This window comes from Gymnoscopelus microlampas, assembly GCF_963454915.1.
Source record: "Gymnoscopelus microlampas genome assembly, chromosome: 7".
Taxonomy (NCBI): Eukaryota; Metazoa; Chordata; class Actinopteri; order Myctophiformes; family Myctophidae; genus Gymnoscopelus; species Gymnoscopelus microlampas.
The window spans coordinates 11,847,302-11,869,911 of record NC_139944.1 but is presented as its reverse complement, the minus strand read 5'-3'; the positions used below and the strand labels follow the sequence as shown (position 1 = coordinate 11,869,911).

Here is a 22,610-nt window from a genome sequence, read left to right as displayed (position 1 = left end):
CGCGGCACTCGGTGCCGCGCTACGAGCTTGTATATCTGCTATCTTTGAATAGCCCAAAGAAATCTAAAATGACAGAGATGCGTCCCCGGGATTGAACGCTTTAAACACTATACTACACTGCACCCTGATTGATTTGGGCTGGGCTTCTCTCCATGGATTCTCCATGGAATGTGCTGGCCTTGTAGGGAGTGGGCAGTAGTTAGCGTGTTATGACAAATAGCGAGGGGGCTGGGGAGGTATGTTACACTATACACAGTGTGTTCATACTGTACACATGCTCTTCATTTGAGGGTTTTACTGTTTTAATGGTCAAACGATTAAGTTTAAGAAACCCTGAATAACAGTGGCAATTTAACGACCAGCGGCTGAATGGATTGCTGCTGTTTACCCACATTGGAACGTTCTAGAACACTGTTTCCCGAACAGTGGGGTCAGGGGACCCATGTTTGGGTTGCGGTCCAATTTGAACCCCTTTTTTTTCTCGTTTCCTACATTTAAAAATGAATCAATTATTTCAAAAGATTTGAAAAGATTTTAAAGCAAAAAAAGTCACAGCTTTTCATCAATTAAAACAGTATTTCATAAATAAAATCAATAAATCAAATAATTCCCATTAAATGTTTGTTTTTTTTACGTTTAAGAAGTAGTGAAAATAGCAGATCCACAAGCTCGCAACGCGGCGCGAAGCGACGCATTGTGAGCTTGTAGATCTGCTATTTTCACTAGTTTGGGTCCGAGGCAAACGTCTATAACCTCCCTTTTGGGTCTTGAGCTAAAAAGTTTGGCAACCACAGTTCTAAGAAGTAGTCTAATTACCGTCTTAATCCCCCTTTGAGAGTTCCTTTACTTTGACTGCTTTCCTTTTTGTCTCACAACACCATTGTCCCGTAACACCGTGGTGTGTAGTTAACCAGGTGGTTGTCGAGCTGTGGTCCCGTGGTCATCGGACAACATGCGTTCCTCTCGGCTTTGACAAACACCTGGGATACCCGATCCTATATTGGCATGTTGCTAAAACCCTCCTCGCTGTCGGTGTGTACAAGCCAGGATGGATAGTTTACCCCCAGAGAGAGAGAGAGAGAGAGAGAGAGAGAGAGAGAGAGAGAGAGAGAGAGAGAGAGAGAGAGAGAGAGAACTTTGACATAACATCTTCGCCCATATGCATTAACCCATTAAGACCAGGAAAGCATCTGTGTCATTTTAGATTTGAGTTAAAAAAAAGCATTATTTTATACTTTGGCTATTTTTGAAAAATCTTGAAAATGTGTGCAAATCTTTGAATATATGTATTTTTTAAAGCGAACATTTTTAACTAAAATCTTTGCTTCCGGGGGGGCCCCTTGAACAATATATTTTGACATTGGGGTCGGTGGCCAAATACATATCATTTTTGGGGTGAAAAAGTGAAAACGTTTGAGAACCACTGACACAGAAACTGTTAGGATGTAGAAGACGTGTGTAGAATCGCCCTCAGGTCTTAATGGGTTAAACATTAACCAAACATGTACTGTTTGCCCACAGTAACATGCAATGTACAGTATATATACATACACGCTTGTGTTACCCAGCCTACACAAAGCTGGAGCAGTGGTAATGGAAAGTCTGGTCCTGGGTTTGGTTTCCTGGTTATGCAATGGTTTTCCCCAGGCAGCGTACTGAACTGTGGAGTTTCCAGTCAACCCATTATCAGTACAAAGGCTCTGTTCATCCAATGGCTGCCACTAACCTCTTAACCCAGTGCCATAGATAGATGATCCAACCTCGCAACTTTACAAAAACAACATTTATTTCTGCCTTACAATTAGATAAGCAATTAGATAAGTGATTCGCAAAAACCTTTTCATTTCAAGGACCCCCCAGTGTAGTATGCATTATTAGGCCACAGACCCCCATAACTCTTGAGAGCGGATACATTTGTACACTCTCAGAGTTAGCAATCATTTAGCTTGAGGACCCCCTGGAATCCCTGTCAGGCTCTTGGGGGTCCCTGGTCCCCACTTTGAGAATCTCTGGAATGAGATCGTATGTGCAGTTCCTGGGGTTCTTCTGAAATCCTCTGTTATAAATATGATACAATCTTGTATGGAGGTGCGTGTGTGTGTGTGTGTGTGTGTGTGTGTGTGTGTGTGTGTGGGTGTGTGTGTGTGTGTGTGGGGGTGTGTATGTGTGTGTGTGTGTGTGTGTGTGTGTGTGTGTGTGTGTGTGTGTGTGTGTGTGTGTGTGTGTGTGTGTGTGTGTGTGTGTGTGTGTGTGTGTGTGTGTGTGTGTGTGTGTGTGTGTGTGTGTGTGTGTGTGTGTATGTGTGTGTGTGTAAATAGCTGTCTATTTTCACTATTTTCTGAATTTATGGAACATTTAGAAAGAAGATTAACTACGTTATTGACTATGATATACCCAAAATATTGCTGCCAGGTTGAAAGTGGTTGTGTGAGATTTCGTATGTGTCATATTGGAACGTTATTGATTAGATGTTACTTGGTATAGCCTACAGTAGAGTTTTCTCACTCTGGGTGCAACAGTTAATTTATTTTATAAAAAAATGTACAAATTTAGCTTAAATATCCTTCAAAATGTTTTCAAAATAGCTCACAATGTGTCGATGCGACACGGTGTAGATCGGCTATTTTTGTGCAACACTGTTGTACGACAAAGTATTATATAGGGCTGGTCAATTAGTCAAATTATAGTAAATCAATTAGATTTGTTTGCGTTGATTCGTCGATATATACAAAATAAAACAAATGATCAAAAACCGTGGTTCTTAATTATTCGATTAATCGAAAAAGTAATTGATAGAATAATCTCTTAGAAAAGAATCGATAGTTGCAGGCCCATTCCTCACTGTCAGTCAGCCTACCACAATGAATGACTAGACGTGTTTTTTGCGAGAGAAATAAGCAACCAGGTCTATGAAAACAAGCCCAAAAGAAGCGACTAGGCCACATGAGCACTTTAAACCTATGTGCATCGGATATTTGAAAATAGCAGATCTACAAGCTCACAGCGCGTCGTGAACTTGTAGATCTACTGTTTTCAAAAAAGATCTTGAAACAATTTTGGCACAAAATATTTTCAGATGGAGGGGTCTGTGGACAAATACATATTAATTTGGGGGTCCTTGAAATGAATATGTTTGAGAACCACTTATTTAAACAACATTAGAAAGGAAGCCCAAATAAGCAACTACACAAGGCCTACACAAAAAACAGCAACCCGCAACTACCAATATTTACAAGCAACTTTACAGAAAAACAAGCCCCAAAGTCGCTTATAATAAGCGGACATGGCAACCCTGAACCAGCAGCAGCCACTGGGCAAAAGAGTGGCGGCTTCTCGGTTTCCTATCAGGAGCCAATCTGTTCCTCCTGACACAGATGACAAGAGAAGCAGGTCAGTGATAGGCTAATCTCCTGGCTGATGGCCGCTCTCAGGTTTCCCATTATGAGAGCATTATTCACCTCGTCTCCTACACTATACAAATGTCCTACTTAATAATTCAGGTCCCTGCTGAACAGGGACAGCGGTGTTGAGCTCCCAACAGTGAGGGCGGTGATAGCTAACAGAGACGGCCACGATACATTTCCATCAGCCAGATTTTCAGACAGGTGCGTGGTTGACATCTTGTCGCTCTTAAACCCCTTGTTCTTTTTGTCCTCTCTCTAGGTTCTACTCGGCTGAGATCATTTGCGGCCTTCAGTTCTTGCATACCAAAGGGATCATCTACAGGTGGGAACATAAGCATAGGCTGCATCTGCATACCATGCAGATAGACGCATGCACTTAAAGTCATATACTGTGTAACTTTTTCAGTTAAACAAAAGTTATTTTTGATATAATCTTTCACTGTTATATTTGTCACAATAACCATTCCCATTTTTTTGGTCAACTTCTTTAAAAGAATCTTAAAAACGACTTATTTTCTATCAATTATACACCCCATGAAGCATTGAATTCATGATTATTATTTTTTTTTATCGCAATCCTAAGCCAATAATTTGATTTCCTGTGGAAAGACGCTAATGTGTCCGGTAGGAGACTCAAAGGAGACTCTTTGAGTCTCCTACCGGAAATACACCCGGTCATCAAATTATTGGCTCAGGAATATACATGAATTCAAGGCTTCTTTCGGTTTGTAATTGATAGAAAATATGTCATTTTTGGGGTGAACTATTCCTTTAAACACTTTTAAACTGAATTTTTATTAGCGAGTGTCTGCCCCCCACACGTCAAAATAATTTACAGTCGGAAATGTGCAGGAAATGTATTTATTCATGTGTTTTAGCGTTAATAAATACCCTTTGTCTCTCTGTTTCCAGAGATCTAAAGCTGGACAATGTGATGCTGGATCATGAGGGACACATTAAAATAGCAGATTTCGGCATGTGTAAGGAGAATGTGTTTGGGGAGAACCGAGCCACTACCTTCTGTGGTACACCCGACTACATTGCTCCAGAGGTACAAAGTTCCACCCAGATTAGCAGGCATTCTTGTTGTCCTTGATTAGGGAAGATGGTGCTAACTTATTTGGTGATTATTACCTCATCCCATCAGATCCTGCTGGGACAGAAATACTCATTCTCCGTTGACTGGTGGTCATTTGGGGTGTTACTGTACGAGATGCTCATTGGACAATCGCCATTCCATGGCGACGATGAAGACGAACTGTTTGAGTCCATTCGTATGGATACGCCCCACTTCCCTCGCTGGATCACCAAGGAAGCCAAAGACCTAATGGAGAGGGTTTGTACCACCCCATTCTATCTGCACAATACAACCGGACCACTTTCACACAGTTAAAGCACATTTACCTTGCCATAATGTACCTCCAAATATTGGCAAGATCCTCATTGACATACATTGACAAAAAGCCAGGTCTCAAAATCACTCTTTTAGCACATGAACAAACACATACAAAGCAGATTCTGCCACTGTATAACATATAACAAACCCTGCTTCTGTGCTGTTGTTGTTGTTGTTTTTTATAAAAATGTCAACTTCCTGTTGATTTTACTGTCCGGGATCCCCATCAACAGGACGTTTACATTTTCATTATGAAAAAATGCGGGACCAGGTTTTTGTAATGTTATACCAGGGCTCCCACGGTCATGAAATTCCTGGATATATTCTGAAATTAGAAAAGCAGGAAAAGTTTTGGAATGAATCAAATGTTTTTTTTTTAATGTTTGGATATACATAGTTATTTGCTATTGATAATGTTCATAAAAAATCTGTCTAACATTACGTGAAATGTGTGACATGGTAAAATGCAGTGCTGCGCTGCATGAGCTGTACATTGGCAAAATCTGATTTATTTGTGATTGTTTGTATGTTAAACGAGTGGCTTTCAGACCTGTTTCTCTGTGCAATGTAAGTCAGTGGGGATAATATTTTTGGATTATGTTTTTATTATCAACGGAGCAGCTATTGAAGATATTTTTCCAATGTTTGTTACATCATAATTGTCATAATGCTACATCCAGGGGCGGACTTAGGGATCTGGAGGCCTTAGGCGAACCGTAGTATGAGTATGAGTATATTTTTTTAAAGAGAGTATCACTTAGATCAATGATTATGAACCAGGGACCACCACCCTGACTGAGTATCAACCTGGGGGCCACTTGTGTTGTGTTGGGAGTGGGGTTATGGGCGTGGTGTGGGTGAAAAAAGCTTGAAATTAAATAATGACTTAATTCAATTTGTTAATTTGAGGTGAATTATTACTATTACTTTTATTATTTACTGAGATATGCTAGTGGTCCAGAGCTAAAAAAAGATTGAGAACCACTGATCTATTCCTTTACCATGGTTGCCCTTATTCTGTTCTCTTAACCTTCCTAGAAAAGACAAGATTCCTCATGTTAACTGATTCATTGCAACTGTATGAGCAAGCAAACACATTTCCTAATAATGGTGACTCAACCAGACAATCCGGTACAGTTTCCTTTGAGAACTCCGATTTCTGTGGAAGTTCTTGACATCCGACTTCCCAGTAACTGATAACATTGATGCGTCAACTGATAACATTGATGCGTCAACTGATAACATTGATGCGTCAACTGATAACATTGATGCGTCAACTGATAACATTGATGCGTCATTATACATCATACTGTTTCTCAACTAGTGGACGATAAAATAAAATACAAATCTTCACTTTCCTAAAGCGTGCGTCTTGTTGTGGCATTTTCACACAGGATTTTTGAGGGTTTATTTATATTTAAAAAATAATAATTGAGAAGCTGAACATTCCTTATCCCTGAGTGTCGGACGGTCTGTTGTTTTTTTCACATCCCTTATCACTTATGTCTCTGTACTTCTGCCCCCCTACAGCTGTTTGAGAGAGACCCCACTCGCAGGCTAGGCATTGTGGGTAATATCCGTTTACACCCTTTCTTCAAGACAATTAACTGGCCAGCCTTGGAGAGCAGGGAGGTGGAGCCTCCTTGGAAACCCAAAGTGGTATGTTGTAGTCATTTCCTAACAAGAATTAACCATTTTAACCCTATCTGCTTCTTCAACCAGGGTCTCCGAGAGACCCTCAGGGGTCTGTATTTGGTCCCCTCCTTTTTCCCTCTGCACCAAAAATCGAAAATAGCCGATCTACAAGCTCACAACTTGTCGTTGTGATGCGTTGTAGATCTGAGTATTTGCCTATTTTTATTGCTGAATGTTCGCCTTGTATGACACGTCCACAATAGGAACGCTAGGGTTCATGTGGTTAAATCATGATAGCCGTAAGACATACATGGGCAACTGGCGGCCCGGGGGCCACATGCGGCCCCCACCCTCACTTAATGCGGCCCGCAGGTTAATATCAGAATACTGATATATTATTGATTTCAGCTGTTACACTTCCAAACATGCAAACATGACCCGCTTTAATTACTTCAGTCTATATTAGTAGCTTAATGACTAGTATTACAATTCTATTGTCTTTTTATGACCAATGCATTTGTATTTCAAGTTCATAAAGTTAACATACTGTAAGTATAAATAAATGCATTTCAAATTAAATAAAAATGTTACTTTTCAGGATCCCAATTCAAAAATAGCAAAAAAGAAAAATCAGTATTCCAATTAAAAAATAGCAAAAAATATCTGCTATTTTTGCTACTTTTGTGTGACATAGAATGGCATAGTGAGTGTGGAAATATAGGGGCCCTCTCCATTATCAGAGTTGCCCACCCCTGCCGTAAAAGACATGGTTTGTGTATTCAGATTGTTCAGTTATAATATGTGGTCATATGTATATATTTTTTCACACTTTTGGAACATGTTTCTGGTCATTCACAGAAAGCAGCCAACGATTGCAGCAACTTCGATCGTGAATTCCTTAGCGAGAAGCCTCGTCTGTCACACAGCGACAAGAACTTCATAGATTCCATGGATCAAAGCGCTTTTGACGGATTCTCGTTCATCAACGCCAAAATGGAGCACCTTCTAGAAAAGTGACAAACACCCCCCACACTGTTTGTATAGCAGTGGTTCTCAAACCTTTTAATTTCAAGGAACCCCATAACTCTGAGAGTGTGCAAATGGAACCGTAAGGGTCCTATTAGTTACATTTGTACACTCTCCGAGTTAGAGACCTGTAAGGGTCCGTTTGGAACCCTGGACCCCACTTTGAGAGTCATTGTTGTATAGCATCGCGGTATTAGAGACGAAATTAAACTAGGGTTACATCAATACTGTTTTAGGGACAGATCGCGTAGACGTCAATTCTATTATATGATCAAACCTGTAACTGTTCCGTGTTCAGTATTTCTGTGACCATATTTCAAGCACAAAACGATCATCCTTGGGTACTCGTAGAAATGATAAGAGTAAACTATTTGCCAGAAAAAGGGCCCTTGTACAGTGCATATAGATGTTATTGTGTTGTGTGCATGCCAAGATGTCTAGATGATAAAGGCCTATATGAATAATATTTGTATTAGGGTGGGATGCCGGTTTTACAGTCATTTTGTGTCCCTTTTGGTAACGTTTGTTTTATTTAACCCTTTAAGGCCGGGAAGGGAACGCATCTATGTGTCATTTTAAGATTTCTTTGGCTATTTTTAGAAAAATCGTGAAAATTTGTGCAAATCTTGTATATACATTTTAACTCAAATCTTTGCTTCTGGGGGTCTCTGGAACAAAATATTTTTAGATGGGAGGGGGTCCGCGGACAAATACATATTATTTTGGGGGTCCTTGCCATGAAAAAAGTTTGAAAACCATTGATAATATAGCAACATAGCAAAAAAACTTTAGGAAAAATAAATTGTAAAATCCCCAGAAGCAAAGATTTGAGTAAAAAACGTTATCTTTAAAAATAAAAAATAAAAAATCAAACGAAAGATTTGCACACATTTTCACGATTTTTCAAAAAAATAGCAGATCTACAAACTCGCAGATGTACTAGCTATGAGCTTGTACATCTGCTATTTTTTTAATAGCCCAAAGAAATCTTAAAATGACACAGATGCGTTCTCGTTCTGAATGGGTTGAACTGAGGATGCAAAATGACAAGAGGAAAATCAAAGTTACAGGGTATACATTAAGTCTAGCTTAAGTGTGCAAATGCCTGGGCATAAACAGACTGCATGATCCAAAATCTCAGACCAACCACACCATCCATCTCTCGGTATATCTTATCAATGAATGTTAGTTTCTTTTTTCTTTTTTTAAATCTGACTGGTGAAAGTGCATCTTACTGGCAAAGAAGAACTTTTTTTTGGCTTGTGTGATTGAATAAACTGTGCCATGTAAAGAACAATTCGAAGCAGAGCAGTAGCAGGTAGCCCTGCTATCTCAAGGTGCTGTCCACAGACAGGGAGGAATATGGAGTCATGCTGGGTAAATAAATATGTATGGGACTCCATTAGATGCTGTATATATATATCATCTATATGTATATTGATGTACTGTAACATGTATATTGTTGGTGCGCTGAGGATGTAATTGTCCTTTTTTTTTTTTTTTTTCTTTTTTTACTGTCTCCATCTTTTACATCTTATTAAAAAACCATCAACTCCCAAGTATTTTCCTTTGAGAAGCGCCTACTTCGACATAATAATTTATGTCCACGTGTTCAATACTAGTTTTGGCTGAGGCATAAGAGAGCATTATGTAGTGGGTCTACATTTGATGTCTGACTGCACATGCAGACAGACGTCACTGTGTTCCTGTGTGGAAGGTTTCATGGAAAACCAAATATTAACACACAACTGACTTTTATGCTCAAGGATATATATATATATAAGAGAGACTGTGCCCAATGAAAATGACTGGATGAAGCTGCAATTTATAACCTATCCTGGCATTTTAAAGGCCGCTGTGAAATCCCAGTTTCCTTGCAGTGGTGGAAAGTAATAAGCACATGTACTCAAGTACTGTACCTTTTTTTTTACTTTACTGGAGTATTTCAAATTGTCAGTACTTCTACTTCTACTCCACTACATCTCAGAAGCAAATATTTTACTCCACTACAATTATTTGAAAACTTTAGTTACTTAGTTACTTTGTAGATTTTGATGATTATTAAAAAACATACATTAACCACGTCTATTTGAAAATAACTGATCTACAAGCTCACAACACGTCGCTTTGAGGTGAATTGTGAGCTTGTAAATCTGCTATTTTCAAATGATTTGTATCCACAAGTTTCCTAGGGCGTTGTGGACATCACTTCCTGTCTAACTTAGATTTTTTTTTTTTGTGAAATGGGACATTCTGCATAATGAGTACTTTTACCTTTGGTACTTTAAGTATATTTTGATGCCAATACTTTTAAACCTTTACTCAAGTACATTTTGAATACCGGACTATTTCTACATTACAGTATTGATACTTTTACTTAAGTAACAAATGTGAGTACTTCTTCCACCATTGTTTCCTTGCAATCCTACCAATCCCCCCCCCAAATGTCTTTTAACAAATAAATAAAATAAATTATAATCATATATGTATATATGTGTGTGTGACGTGTGTATATATATATTTGTGTATATATATATATATATATATATATATATATATATATATATATATATATATATATATATATATATATATATATATATGTATATATATGTATATGTATATATATGTATATATATATATATGTATATATATATATATATATATATATATGTATATATATATATATATGTATATATATATATATATACATATATATATATATATATATACATATATATATATATGTATATATATATATATATATATATATATATATATATATATATATATATATATATATATATATATATATATATATATATATGTATATATAAATATATATATATATATATATATATATGTATATATATATACATGTATATATATGCGTGTGTGTGTGTGTGTGTGTGTGTGTGTGTGTGTGTGTGTGTGTGTGTGTGTGTGTGTGTGTGTGTGTGTGTGTGTGTGTGTGTGTACAGTATATACGAGCATATTTGCAGGACTCCTACGCCCCCTAATGGCAGTAACATTAACAAACAGATGACTGACGTCATAACTGACGTTGCGTGTGTACGGAAGTAAAATGTACATCTGTTGCACTGCAGCGTCAACTTGGCAATGAAAAGGAAGAGCTGCTAATTCACAAACATTTTCAACCTCAAACACACACACACACAGTTCTCACAACATGACGATCTCAACATGACCACGATCACACTGACACTGTGTTTCTCTCTGATCATCTGGAAGGCAGTAGGAATCAGCCAGGTTTCTTCAAGATGAGCTCAGAAGACGTTCTGAAGAATGCATCCACTCTCGCATCATACAACGTATTGCTACAGGTAAATGAATGGTGAATGAATACTTCAGAGGCAATACTGTGGAGGCTATAGTATGTTTTTAGCCTTGGAGCAAGACTGTCATAGATGTATTTTATCGATTTTGACATTTGCATATCTATGATCGTCTTGGGCTTTACCCCCCCCCCCCCGAGTGTCACTGGACATCCGCCCGTAAAGTCTGTATGTCTCCGAGTATGTACACATGCAAAATATAAGGTGCTTACCCGGTTGCCCAAAATGTTAACTCGGCATTCGGAATCTTTGTGATGTATTAGTCCGTGTTTTTCATTAGATATGGGTTTTAATCCCGTCTGTGCCTGAACGCCATTTCCCCTCTCGTTTACTTCCTGTTTACATTGAGTGTAATACCGGCGTTCACCGGATGCGCCCCGTCACTACGGCCCATTGAGAAATACAGGGAACTTCCGACAGATTCCGACACAGACGGGATTAAAACACATATCTATTGAAGAATATGTACTAATACATTGCACACGGGCTCCTAATGTCGAGTTAACATCCGTGGCTACAGGGTCAGCACTTTGTATGATTTATTTTGTAAATGTGAGGAGAAGTACGGGCTTTCCGCACGGATGTCCAGCGACAATTGGGGTGTGAGGCCCAAGACTCATATCTACGAAAGTAAAAATCAGACTCGATAAAATACACCTGTGATAGTCTTGATCCAAGGCTAGAGGCTATATGTTTTGTACTCTTGTGTTGTGATTTTAATGTGGTCCAAAAGAACAGCAATCTGATTTTGTGTGGATAATTCAAATGATTGACGCATTATATTTCATGTTTCAGGTAATGTTTCGAGTGCTCACTTTCATGCTGAATGCATTCACACTGCGGTTTGTGTCCAAAGAGCTGATTGGTGTGGTCAACGTCAGGTAAGTTAAGCCAGTAGTTCTCAAACTTTTTTGTGCCAAGGACCCCTAAATTGATATGTATTTGACCGTGGACCCCCATCTGAAAATAATGCACACGTTTTCACGATTTTTCAAAAATAGCAGATCTACAAGCTTATAGCGTGGCACGATCTACAAGCTCATGAGCTTGTAGATCTGCTATTTTTGTATAGCCAATTTTTGAAATATGGTTAAAGTTGTTAAAACGATTGTGACACTATATTAACTAATTTAGCTGGGGACCGCCTGGTACACCCCCAAGGACCCCTGGGGGTCCCCGGACCCCACTTTTGAGAACTAATGCGTTAAGCCACTCTGTCATCAGAGCACTGTTCTATAATTGATCGCTACAATAGGCTCCGTGCATAACTGTAATCCCAGGTTTCCAGATGGCATAACTGTTTTCTGTTCTGGTTCAGTGTCCCAGCTTTGTTTGATTGGCTTGAACTGGCAGCAGATTTGGAACGGGAAACACAAATATGACACGCTTATTTGTGTGTGTGTTCAGCTGCAAAGCCAATCAAATGAAGCTACGGTTAAAATTACCGGAAATTGCTCTGGTGGGTCCATAGTGTTAGGAGGAGTTAAAGGTAGAGTAAGTGATATTTTTTGGTAATTTATATTTATTTGTTAAAAAGGTTAAAGTGCTATATTATGATAGTAATCATTGCTACAGAGCGTTTGTTCGGTCACAGGGGTCTCTCCAGCTCTTTAGTAAACAGAATATAGTACATTTTCAGGTAGGTGACAACATTTAAGCCAATCAGGAGAGAGCACTGAAAATGCATTTTATGTTTAATAAAGAGTTGGAGAGACATGGGAGACTCCTTTTACTGTTTGTTCAGTAAAAGTGACGTGCTATGAGCTTGTATATCTGCTATTCTTGAATTTAACACGTATTTTAACCAAAGTAAATCACTTACCCTACCTTTTTTAAGGAGAACTCCTTCTAACGCTATGGACCAGAGAACATAGAACCTTAACAGGAAACAGGTTTGCACAGAGTCTATACCTGTGGTTCTCAAACTGTTTTGTCTCAGGTCACCCCTGTAAAATAAAGTTTTCATCCACTACACCCCTGAATTACGCTGTTACTTTATAGCACATTACATTTATATCATATTACGCTACGTAAATATATAAATAAAAATATAAATCTTTCCCCCTAAAATACAGCATGTCACGAGGAAAACTTGAGAGAATATCTGTTTCCATTAGGACAGATTGAAAATAACGTTATACTTGACGTTTAACACTTGAACCCCAGCATTCCTATTCTGGGGGGGGGGGCATTCGGGAAAAATAGCAGATCTACAAGCTCACAACTTGTCGCGTTGCGACACGTTGTGAGCTTGTAGATCTGCTATTTTTGGCCAAGAGATTTGTTGTAGATTGAAAAAGAACGCACCAAGTACTGTGCAAGTAATAAGTATAGAGGATCTAAGTGGTTAAACTGCAGTGATATTAATGAATTCCAAATATTATGAAAGTATCCTGCGGCACACTTGCATCACGGCACCCTGGGGTGCCACGGCACCCACTTTGAGAAACCCAGATTGGGTTCCAGACATGCAAAATTGTAGCTTTTCAGCTACAATAGCCGTTTTGAATCCAAATAGGGCAAATTGTGTGACACCTGACCCGAAAAAAACATGTTGTCACCCTTTTCACCTCTGGGCTGTTTGCATGCCTGGGGATCAATTCACTTAGCAGGGTGCAGTCAGATCCGGTTTAGAGCCGCCTAATCCAGAAAGGGAAATTCAGTTTCCGGTTTAATGTGTTAATGTTCAGAATCAGAATCAGAATCAGTTTTATTGTCACATCACAGGTTTACAAGGTAAATAAGTGGGTGAAATTCGTTTTTGTACATCACTCCCATCGCAACGTTAAATTCCGTAGAAAGAAGAGTGGGGAGAGAGAAGAAGAAGAGGGGTAGGGGGCAAGTGGGAAGGAGATCGAACAAGAGAACAATAGAAGGCCAAAAACAAGTTATCTACATATTTACAAAGTACCTGAGATAAGAAACAAACTAAGGTGCCTGAGCATAGCAGCAATGTATGTATACTGTGCATGATATACTTATAGACGCTAAGGTGCTTAGAGAGAAAAAAAAGCGCAATAAAAAAAACTAAAAAAAGTTTGTGCATTATACATGGGATTAAGGTGCAGAAGGTTCCAACCAAGATGTAATCTTATGATTCCGGGGAGATTCTCAAAGTACTTCATGGAATACTATGTTAATTGTTAAGTCACATTTTTTATTTCTGCCTCGTAGCGACTCTCGAGACCAGACTACTCGACTCTGCATTTATGTGGGGGTAATAATAACACAGGCACAAACTGGTCACAGAATATTTATTAGAGAAGGTGGGCTCTAGTCTAGACCACATCACACAGAATGGAGACCAGGTTTCCACAGGTACAGCGGAAAACCTGGTGACGCGAAGTTAATAATACGTTCCAACAGAATTACTTAAGCTGTGTGTGTGTGTGTGTGTGTGTGTGTGTGTGTGTGTGTGTGTGTGTGTGTGTGTGTGTGTGTGTGTGTGTGTGTGTGTGTGTGTGTGTGTGTGTGTGTGTGCACGTGCGTGTGTCTGTGCACGTGCGTGTGTGTGTGTGTGTGTGCACGTGCACGTGCGTGTGTGTGTGTGTGTGTGTGTGTGTGTGTAGGCTGACACTACTGTATTCCACAGTAGTCTTCTTATCCAGAGAAGCGTTCCGGAGGGCTTGTCTGAGTGCGGGAACAGGGACAGGCCATAACTGGAGACAGATCATCAATCTACTGTGGCTGCCGTGAGTTTGACCGACCATAAGCACTGAGACAGAGCTCTTTACTTGAGATCATACACTCAACTTGCATGGGTTTGTATGTATGAACAGTAGGGCTGTGCGATATGACTTTAAATCAATAGCACTATTATTTCAAACTTTTGCCTCGATAACAAGTAATGAACAGTCATTTTTTCAATAGTGAAAATAGCAGATCTACAAGATCACGAGGTGATGCGATGCGTTGTGAGCTTGTAGATCAGCTATTTTCAAAAATGTTCACACCACCATAGTACAAGTATAATACAGCCCTTAAGTGTTTAATCAGACTAATCATAGTCGTTGATTCGTTGATATAGGATTTATTTTTCAAAATGATCACAAAAAGGGGCGACGCTGGCCTAGTGTTTAAGGCACATACCATATATATGTGTATAGGCTCTAAAGCAGCCTGACAGTGAGTTGCGGGTTCGATTCCCGAGCCTGGCGACCTTTGCTGCGTGTCACTCCCCGTCTCTCTCTCCCCGTTTCCTGTCTCTCTCTCTACTGTTTACTATCAATAAAGGCAGAAAAGCCCCCAAAAATATATTTAAAAATGGGTCACAAAAAACACCTTCTTGAGTATTCGCTTAACCTACACGAGCGAGATCAGCCCTTATGTACAGCATGTGTGCCTTTTTCTTCTCCTCCAAGGCTGCCCCTGGGTGTGTTGTGGGCGTCCCTCCTGGTGTACGTGTGGCTGTGGCTCCTGGAAGTCCCAGACCCCCAGGCCGTCCCACACTATGGCCCCGCCGTGGGGATCTTTGCTCTGGCCGCCGTGCAGGAGCTGCTGGCCGAGCCCCTCTGGGTCCTGGCCCAGACGCACATGTTCCTCAAGCTCAAAGTGGTAGCAGAGAGCCTAGCCATGCTCGCTAAGTGCATCCTGACGGTGGTTCTGGTGGTCTCGGCTCCAGAGTGGGGGCTTTACATCTTCTCTGCTGCTCAGGTAAAAAAAAAGAAAGAGATGAAGTCTCTTCCCCATTGCTGTTACTGTTAATGAAAATGTTTGCGTGCTTGCTATTTATTATGTGAAGGGAATTTTAACCCGTTAAAACCGGGAACGCACTTTAACCGTTATTTTATACTTTGGCTATTCAAAAATTGCAGATATACAAGCTCATATGAGCTTGTATATCTGCTATATATTCATTTTAAATCGTGGGCAAATCTTTGAATATATATATACATTTTTTAAAGGGAACATTTCTAACTCAAATCTTTGCTTCTGGAGATTCTACAAATGTCTTCTAAATCCTAACAGTAAAAAAAAAAGGGAAAAAAGTATGTTGCTATATATATCAGTGGTTCTCAAACTTTTTCATGTCAAGGACCCCCAAAATGATATGTATTTAGCCACGGACCTCTATCTCAAAATATTTTGTTCCAGGGACTCCCAGAAGCAAAGATTTGAGTAAAAAGTGTATATATATATTCAAAGATTTGCACACATTTTCACGATTTCTTTCCTCAAAAATAGCAGATCTACAAGCTCATAGTGCGGCACTCGGTGCCGCGCTATGAGCTTGTATATCTGCTATTTTTGAATAGCCATAGAAATCTAAAATGACACGGTATGCGTTCCCGGATTATTGATTATTGAATGGATTATTAAGGCATAGCTTTTTTTTTCTTAGTTTGTGTACACAGGGTTCCTGGTGTTGTGTTATGCGGTCTACTTCATACGGTTCCTGGGTTCCGACGATGCAGACAAGAAGTATTTCCCCGTGCACAGCGTTGGAGACCTGCTGCCGTGGACGAATAAAGGAGAGGTACTATTTACAAATAAAAAGCTCGCCTCAGCGCAACATCAGTGATCATTGACCATTCAGTAAATATCACATACCTAGTCTTTTATTCGCCCTGGGTGAGGGGGCTGATAATGCATAGGGGCCCAACAAGACAGCTGACCAATCAAAGTGCCATCATTTGCTGAACTGTCGCCGTTAGCGTCCTTGCTGTGGAAAGAACTCGGCGTGTCAAACATGGTCAGCGGTTTCTCCGTCGATCAAATGTATTGATCTTTGTGACTGAATACAGCTATGGGTGTGTGATACATTATTTCCTGGGCATTTGTTGTTGCCCTCAGTAACCAACCTTGAATGGCTGGGTGTTCGTCTCTATGTACTTTATATTAAATGGTGTTATATTTTGGTCGTAATATGTCTCGCAGGATGAACAAGCATCGATTCAGGATTAGGTCCTCTATAGCAGTGGTTCTCAACCAGTGGTCCGGGGACCACCAGTGGTCCTTGAGGGGGCTTCAGGTGGTCCCCAGCTAAATGATGGAGATGGTAACCATTATTACATCTTTAACTCTTGAGAGTGTAAAATGAAACCAAATGGACCCGTAAGGGTCCATTTGGTTTCATTTTACACTCTCAAGAGTTAAATCATTGTTCTGCATTACTTCATTTACAAGAAGTCTACACAATTAGAGAATGTAGAAGAATTGTTATTTTGATCAACGTTTGCCTGTTGTCTCTCCTATGGTACCAACATCAATACAGCATGGAATTGTGGACAAAATCTTAGCCAACGACAACAAAATATTTAAAGTTTCTCATAGAGATTGCATTGAGAACTGCAGTTCACCGTTCTAACGGACCTCGAGTAGCGGCGCTGTCTCAAAAGTGGGCGTGAATTTGTAGGCCTTCCGCTTCCGGCCGTGTGTCTCTATTGTACCAACATCAATATAGCTTGGAATCTTAGACAACGACAACAAAATATTTAAAGTTTTGCGTCTGAGAGTCTAAATCTCATCAAATGGTCTGTGGCTCAAATGCCGAATAAATAATGGGCCTTGATATGAAAATGGTTGAAAACCACTGCTCTATAGGGAGCAATGCAGAGCATCAAACCAATGACTTTCTGGTTACAAGACATTCGGTCTCAACAACAGGGCTTCCGTGTCACCTTGTGTTGTTGTTTTCCTAGCCTCTGATCGACTGGACAATGGCCAGGCTGACCTGGAGCTTCTTCAAGCAGTCCTTCCTGAAGCAGATCCTGACGGAGGGCGAGCGCTACGTCATGACCTTCCTGAACGTCCTCAGTTTCGGAGACCAGGGCGTCTACGACATCGTCAACAACCTGGGCTCCATGGTGGCTCGCTTCATCTTCCTGCCCATAGAGGAGAGCTTCTATGTCTTCTTCGCCAAAGTGCTCGAGAGAGGACGTGATGCCAAGAAGCAAAAACAGGTTAGCACCGTCCTTAGGCCTGAGTTATAACGCCTTGCGCTGTGACAACTTAAGCTCACTTAAACTCAGCTTATTGTGAGCTCGTAGGTCAGATATTTTCATTGCGCGACGCTTTCTTTTATTTTTGTCATCAGTTCAACCATGTAAACAATATAATCCATGTGCATAAAAACAACAACAATAATACATTATATTACATAGTTATGACCAAAGGTATAGGCTGAAGCTAATAAGCTTATTCTGCCTACCCTTTCTACATACAGAACATACATGACAAACAAAGAGAACTGATTTTGAAGTCTTAACGAAAGAAAAACAGAAACGAAGAGAATCACCCCCCCCCCCCCTTTTGTGCTTCGTGATCCATAATATATTGTATAATAATGTATAATAACTGGCATGCAGCTGACGTATAAATCACTCCAATATAACCCAGTACTTGGGACTATACCAATGCCTTTGTGAATGGTTGATCAGGAATCCTCGTCTGCTGTTTAACCCATTAAGACCGGGATCGCATCTGTGCGTTATTTTTAGATTTCTTTGGCTATTCAAAAATCGGTGCCGCACTATGAGCTTGTAGATCTTCTATTTAATTATTTTTATCGAAAAGCGAACATTTTTAACTCAAATCTTTGCTTCTGGGGATTCTACAAATGTCTTCTAAATTGTATTTTTTTTTTGTTGAAAAAAACGTATGTTGCTATAATATCAGTGGTTCTCAAACTTATTTCATGTCAAGGACCACCCAAAATAATATGAATTTGTCCGCGGACCCCCCCCCCATGTCAAAATATTTTGTTCCAGGGACCCCCAGAAGCAAAGAGTTGAGTTAAAATGTATAGATATATTCAAAGATTTGCACACATTTTCACGATTTATTTTCTCAAAAATAGCAGATCTACAAGCTCATAGTGCGGCAGTCGGTGCCGCGCTATGAGCTTGTATATCTGCTATTTTTGAGAAAAGCCAAAGAAATTGAAAAAGTACACAGATTCTTTCCCGTTCTTAATGGGTTATGTCAAGGCACTAATGCGCCATGTTTCTTTGAATGCAGGAGGAAGTCGCTATCGTGGCCGAGGTCCTGGAGTGTCTGCTGAAGTTGGTGCTTGTGATCGGCCTGATTATCACAGTGTTTGGTTATGCATACTCTCACCTGGCCCTGGATATCTATGGAGGCTCTCTGCTGAGTAGTGGGGCAGGTCAGTCCGCTACGTACAATATCACAGGAGACGGTATGAGTGTACTTGAGACATTCTGATGCATTATTGATCATGGTGATCTTGTATACTTTTGAAGGGCCCACTCTGCTGCGATGCTACAGCTGTTATGTGCTCCTACTAGCTGTCAACGGTGTGACCGAGTGCTTCGTGTTTGCTGCCATGAGCCAGGAAGAGGTTGACCGGTAATCCACCAACGCACATACAGTATACACGCAAATGCCAACGCACATATATACTGTACGCATCATACAAATGCACAGAATTGAATGATAACAGGTCAGTTAAAGGGGGTGTAAGTGATGTGTGTTAAAGTCAGTGTTAAAGTCTTTTTTAGCAAAGCACCGTGTAGTTCTGTAATTACAGCATTTTTCTGTGCGGAATTACAGCTAAAAAAGGACTGCTGCAGGGTAAAGCAACAACAAGTCATGAGAAACTGTATTTATTAACTGTAAAATGCATAAATAAATACAATTATGTTACATTTACGATGCCTACGTCATTTTGGTGTCGGGGGAAGACACCATAAAAATAGTGTTTAGAAAAGTTGTCAAAAACACATGAATGTGTATAAAAAAAAGTATTTTGTTGTAAAAAAAACGTTGTATATTGTATATATATTAAATAGTGATAATTGCAGTAGAGTGTTTGTTCAGTAAACAAACTCCAGTTCTTTAGTAGACAAAAAAGAAATCGGGTTGGGATACCAATTTGATCCTATCAAGGGAGAGAACCCCACAATGATCATTTATTATTTTCAATTTCATAGTGTTTCATTTCTGTTTGCTTTGATACCCCTGACCTTAAATATTTGTTTCAGTTTATTTAAGAGCCGGAGTGATGGAGAGACCCATGTTACTGAACAAACACTACAGCAATGATTACTATCGGAACTTAGAGGTTTAACTTTGAACTGAACAAACACTCTTTGAATATAGAGCTATTTAACACTTACTCGAACAAAAATATATAAATTATACAGTAACTTTGAATGCCGTCTTTTTTGTCTTGTCTATTGTGTCATTAGGTATAACCTGGTGATGCTGGGCCTGTCTGGGTCCTTCCTGTTCCTCTCCTACATTCTGACACAGTGGGCAGGGGGTGTGGGTTTCATACTGGCCAACTGTCTGAACATGGGCCTCCGAATTCTGCACAGCGTCATGTACATCCAGCGCTACTTCCAGTGGAGTCAGTGGAGGCCCCTGCGAGGCCTGTGGCCCGCCCCAGCCCTGCTGCTCGCACTTGGTGTCAGTGCAGTCATCACTGCCATCTCCGAGGTACCAACTAACCATGTCTCTGTCACTGTAAAGTCTTATTTATAATGCTGATTCACCTAATTCATTATGCGTCGCGTTTTTCCGCTTGAAAATCTGTTATTATTGGCACATGGCACGTGACATCATCTTCTGACAAAGTATAATTTAGGCGTAACATTCCGCATTTTCTGAATAATATGACTGTCGTGGTGCTATTTCAGTGAATATGAATCAGAATTTCATGAACAAGTTCAACCACTCAACTCATTGACTGCCAGACTTATTTCTGGCTGTGTTTGCCCTCTGCCAGCGATTTTCGTTTTTTTTACCTTTTCAACTGGTCACAGAAAACGTATATCCATTATGATCGCTCGTCTGAGCGTTTGTAAACACACACGGTATCAGTGTGCGTCGCCCAGAGCAAAAACATTCCAACCGCGACCGCCCCTTGCCTTGTAACAGCATGTTGAAAATGGCATGCCTCACGAAATGCAGGGCAAAAAAAGTCAACTCAAGATACAGCTTGTTTTCATGAAAACGCTAAACAGGAAGTGGACGGAAGTGGAAATCTTCGGACGACGTTATTTCCGGATCCATGTGAGTAGAAAGTGATCACTCGGGTGATAGAAAACAGCGCAATCTTTTATAAAACCACAAAAAAACAAATTCTCGTCGAATCTTGTCCTTCGCGGTGTGAGTGTTTGGACGAATTCTCGTCAATTCTCGTCCTTGGCTGTCTATGTGTTAAGAGCTATTTCAAAATAAAATAAACAAATACTAATTTGCCAATATACAAGCTGAGCTTACCCAAAATAGGGACAGCGGGACACCATGTTACATGCCCAAAATAGGGACGTCAAATTGAAAGTAGTTCATAGACTATAATGAATGACTAAAGATCATCCATGGTCCTAACGCACACCTGCCATTTCCGCCTATTCTAGGGTCTATTTTGCTGTGACAGTGGCTGGATATTGAGACTGGTCCATATCGCTGTGGGAGGAGGATGTTTACTGGTCGTGCTGGTCACTGTTCTCCTGACGGAGCACAAACTTGTTCAGTTTGTTAGGACACAGCTTTTGTCTCGATACACAAAGAAAGACACATAAATCTGTCTTGAAATAGGCAGATTGGACTGGAAGGACACTTTGACCCGAAACATCGGGTGGCGAAAACATCGGGTCTCAAAGGAATGAGGGGATCCCCCCCCCCCCCCGCCCCCAAGGAGATGGCCTGTGTGTACGTATGTGTGCATTCATGGGTGTGTGTATGCATGCATGTGTTAATACAGGCGATGTGGACCAATTCTACGCTGGACCAATTCTATGTTATATAACATAGGAGTATGAAGAAGAAATGCCATTATTTTCTTTAAGAGTTTCAGTGGCACATTTCTTTTACAGTATCAATGTATAGTTTTATATAGTGATTCATATATATGTTAAATTCATGGGTAGTTATGAATGTACGACGTACGCACCTTGGGAGCAGTGGTTCGGTACTGAATAGTAATCTGTCATGGGCAGATAGGTGAAAATAAGAGGGGAAGAATGAGGCTGGTGCATGCGTTAAGCTTAATTCATACTAAATCGTACCATGTTGTCGGTTGCCGAAAATAACAGATTTTCAAGCAAAGGTTTCAGCAAGCGATACCGTTGTACTGTGGAGTATAAATTGAGCATCTGTTACAAATTTGAATAAAGCTGTGTACCAATACCAATCCTGTACTGAAATAGATGAGGTAGGTGTATGTGTGTGGGTGTCTCTGTCAGGGTGTCTCTTTCAAATAAGTAGATGGAACACTAGCCACTTAAGCCCCTAGTCTAAACATTGGCATGAGTGATGACACATTGCATTTTTAAACTGGCTTTTTATCAACTGGGAGACGTAGGCAGCACATTGGACTATTTGTCAACTAAAGTAGCAAAGTTGAACGTGTTACATAGCATCATAGAATCACATTGTACTTGATCCTATAAAATGTTCATTTTGACATTAGAAGTATTTATTTGTTTATTTAGACAGGATACCTCATATTAATGAACATTACATTTTACATTACACATACATTACAATGGAACGTAAATACACCAGACTTATCAAAGATGCTAATTTACATCCGCAGTCCCAACAGAAAAACATAAAAACTAAAACAGGTAGACAGTGGAGTACATTACATTACACAGGGAAACGGAGCATAAAACGTAAATATAAGAACGAAGGTACAAAGGTGCAAAGTATATCTATTTAATGCTAAGACTAAATCAAGTTCCACTTGGCTTGTGTAGTATTCCACTGGGAAATTAGCAGCGTTTTAGAGGGAAATGTATATTGTATACTAAAGTGAGTTGCGTATAAAGTGCCGTATTGCTTTCATGTAGTACAGGCATACGTCAGACAGAAAATGACACCTCA

At 39.9% G+C, this 22,610-nt stretch overlaps 2 protein-coding genes across 3 annotated transcripts in view; both read left to right on the top strand.

Moving 5' to 3' along the window:
* Positions 1-9,023, top strand: part of prkcda (protein kinase C, delta a) — a 32,394-nt gene extending 23,371 nt beyond the window's left edge. For both annotated transcript variants that reach the window (XM_084062766.1, XM_084062767.1), the window contains 5 exons: positions 3,664-3,726; positions 4,317-4,455; positions 4,552-4,740; positions 6,331-6,459; positions 7,294-9,023. In XM_084062766.1, coding sequence (XP_083918892.1) covers positions 3,664-3,726; positions 4,317-4,455; positions 4,552-4,740; positions 6,331-6,459; positions 7,294-7,452 — 679 coding nt within the window. In that variant the 3' untranslated portion in view covers positions 7,453-9,023. The remainder of the gene's footprint in view (positions 1-3,663; positions 3,727-4,316; positions 4,456-4,551; positions 4,741-6,330; positions 6,460-7,293) is intronic.
* A 1,544-nt stretch (positions 9,024-10,567) lies between these two features.
* rft1 (RFT1 homolog) lies at positions 10,568-22,241 on the top strand. Its single transcript, XM_084062913.1, has 10 exons — positions 10,568-10,805; positions 11,613-11,698; positions 14,387-14,509; positions 15,179-15,470; positions 16,159-16,293; positions 17,459-17,719; positions 18,777-18,921; positions 19,019-19,124; positions 19,967-20,216; positions 21,140-22,241. Exons 1-10 carry the CDS (start codon positions 10,743-10,745, stop codon positions 21,302-21,304), a joined length of 1,626 nt encoding a protein of 541 aa, XP_083919039.1. The 5' UTR covers positions 10,568-10,742; the 3' UTR covers positions 21,305-22,241.
* Positions 22,242-22,610: the final 369 nt, after the last annotated feature.

Excerpts from the sequence above, each read along its gene's own strand:
- rft1 (XM_084062913.1), top strand. The coding sequence starts at position 10,743 with ATGAGCTCAGAAGACGTTCTGAAGAATGCATCCACTCTCGCATCATAC. Across the intron at positions 19,125-19,966 it reads AGCCAGGAAGAGGTTGACCG|GTATAACCTGGTGATGCTGG; the intron begins GTAATCCACCAA and ends TTGTGTCATTAG. Across the intron at positions 20,217-21,139 it reads TCATCACTGCCATCTCCGAG|GGTCTATTTTGCTGTGACAG; the intron begins GTACCAACTAAC and ends CGCCTATTCTAG.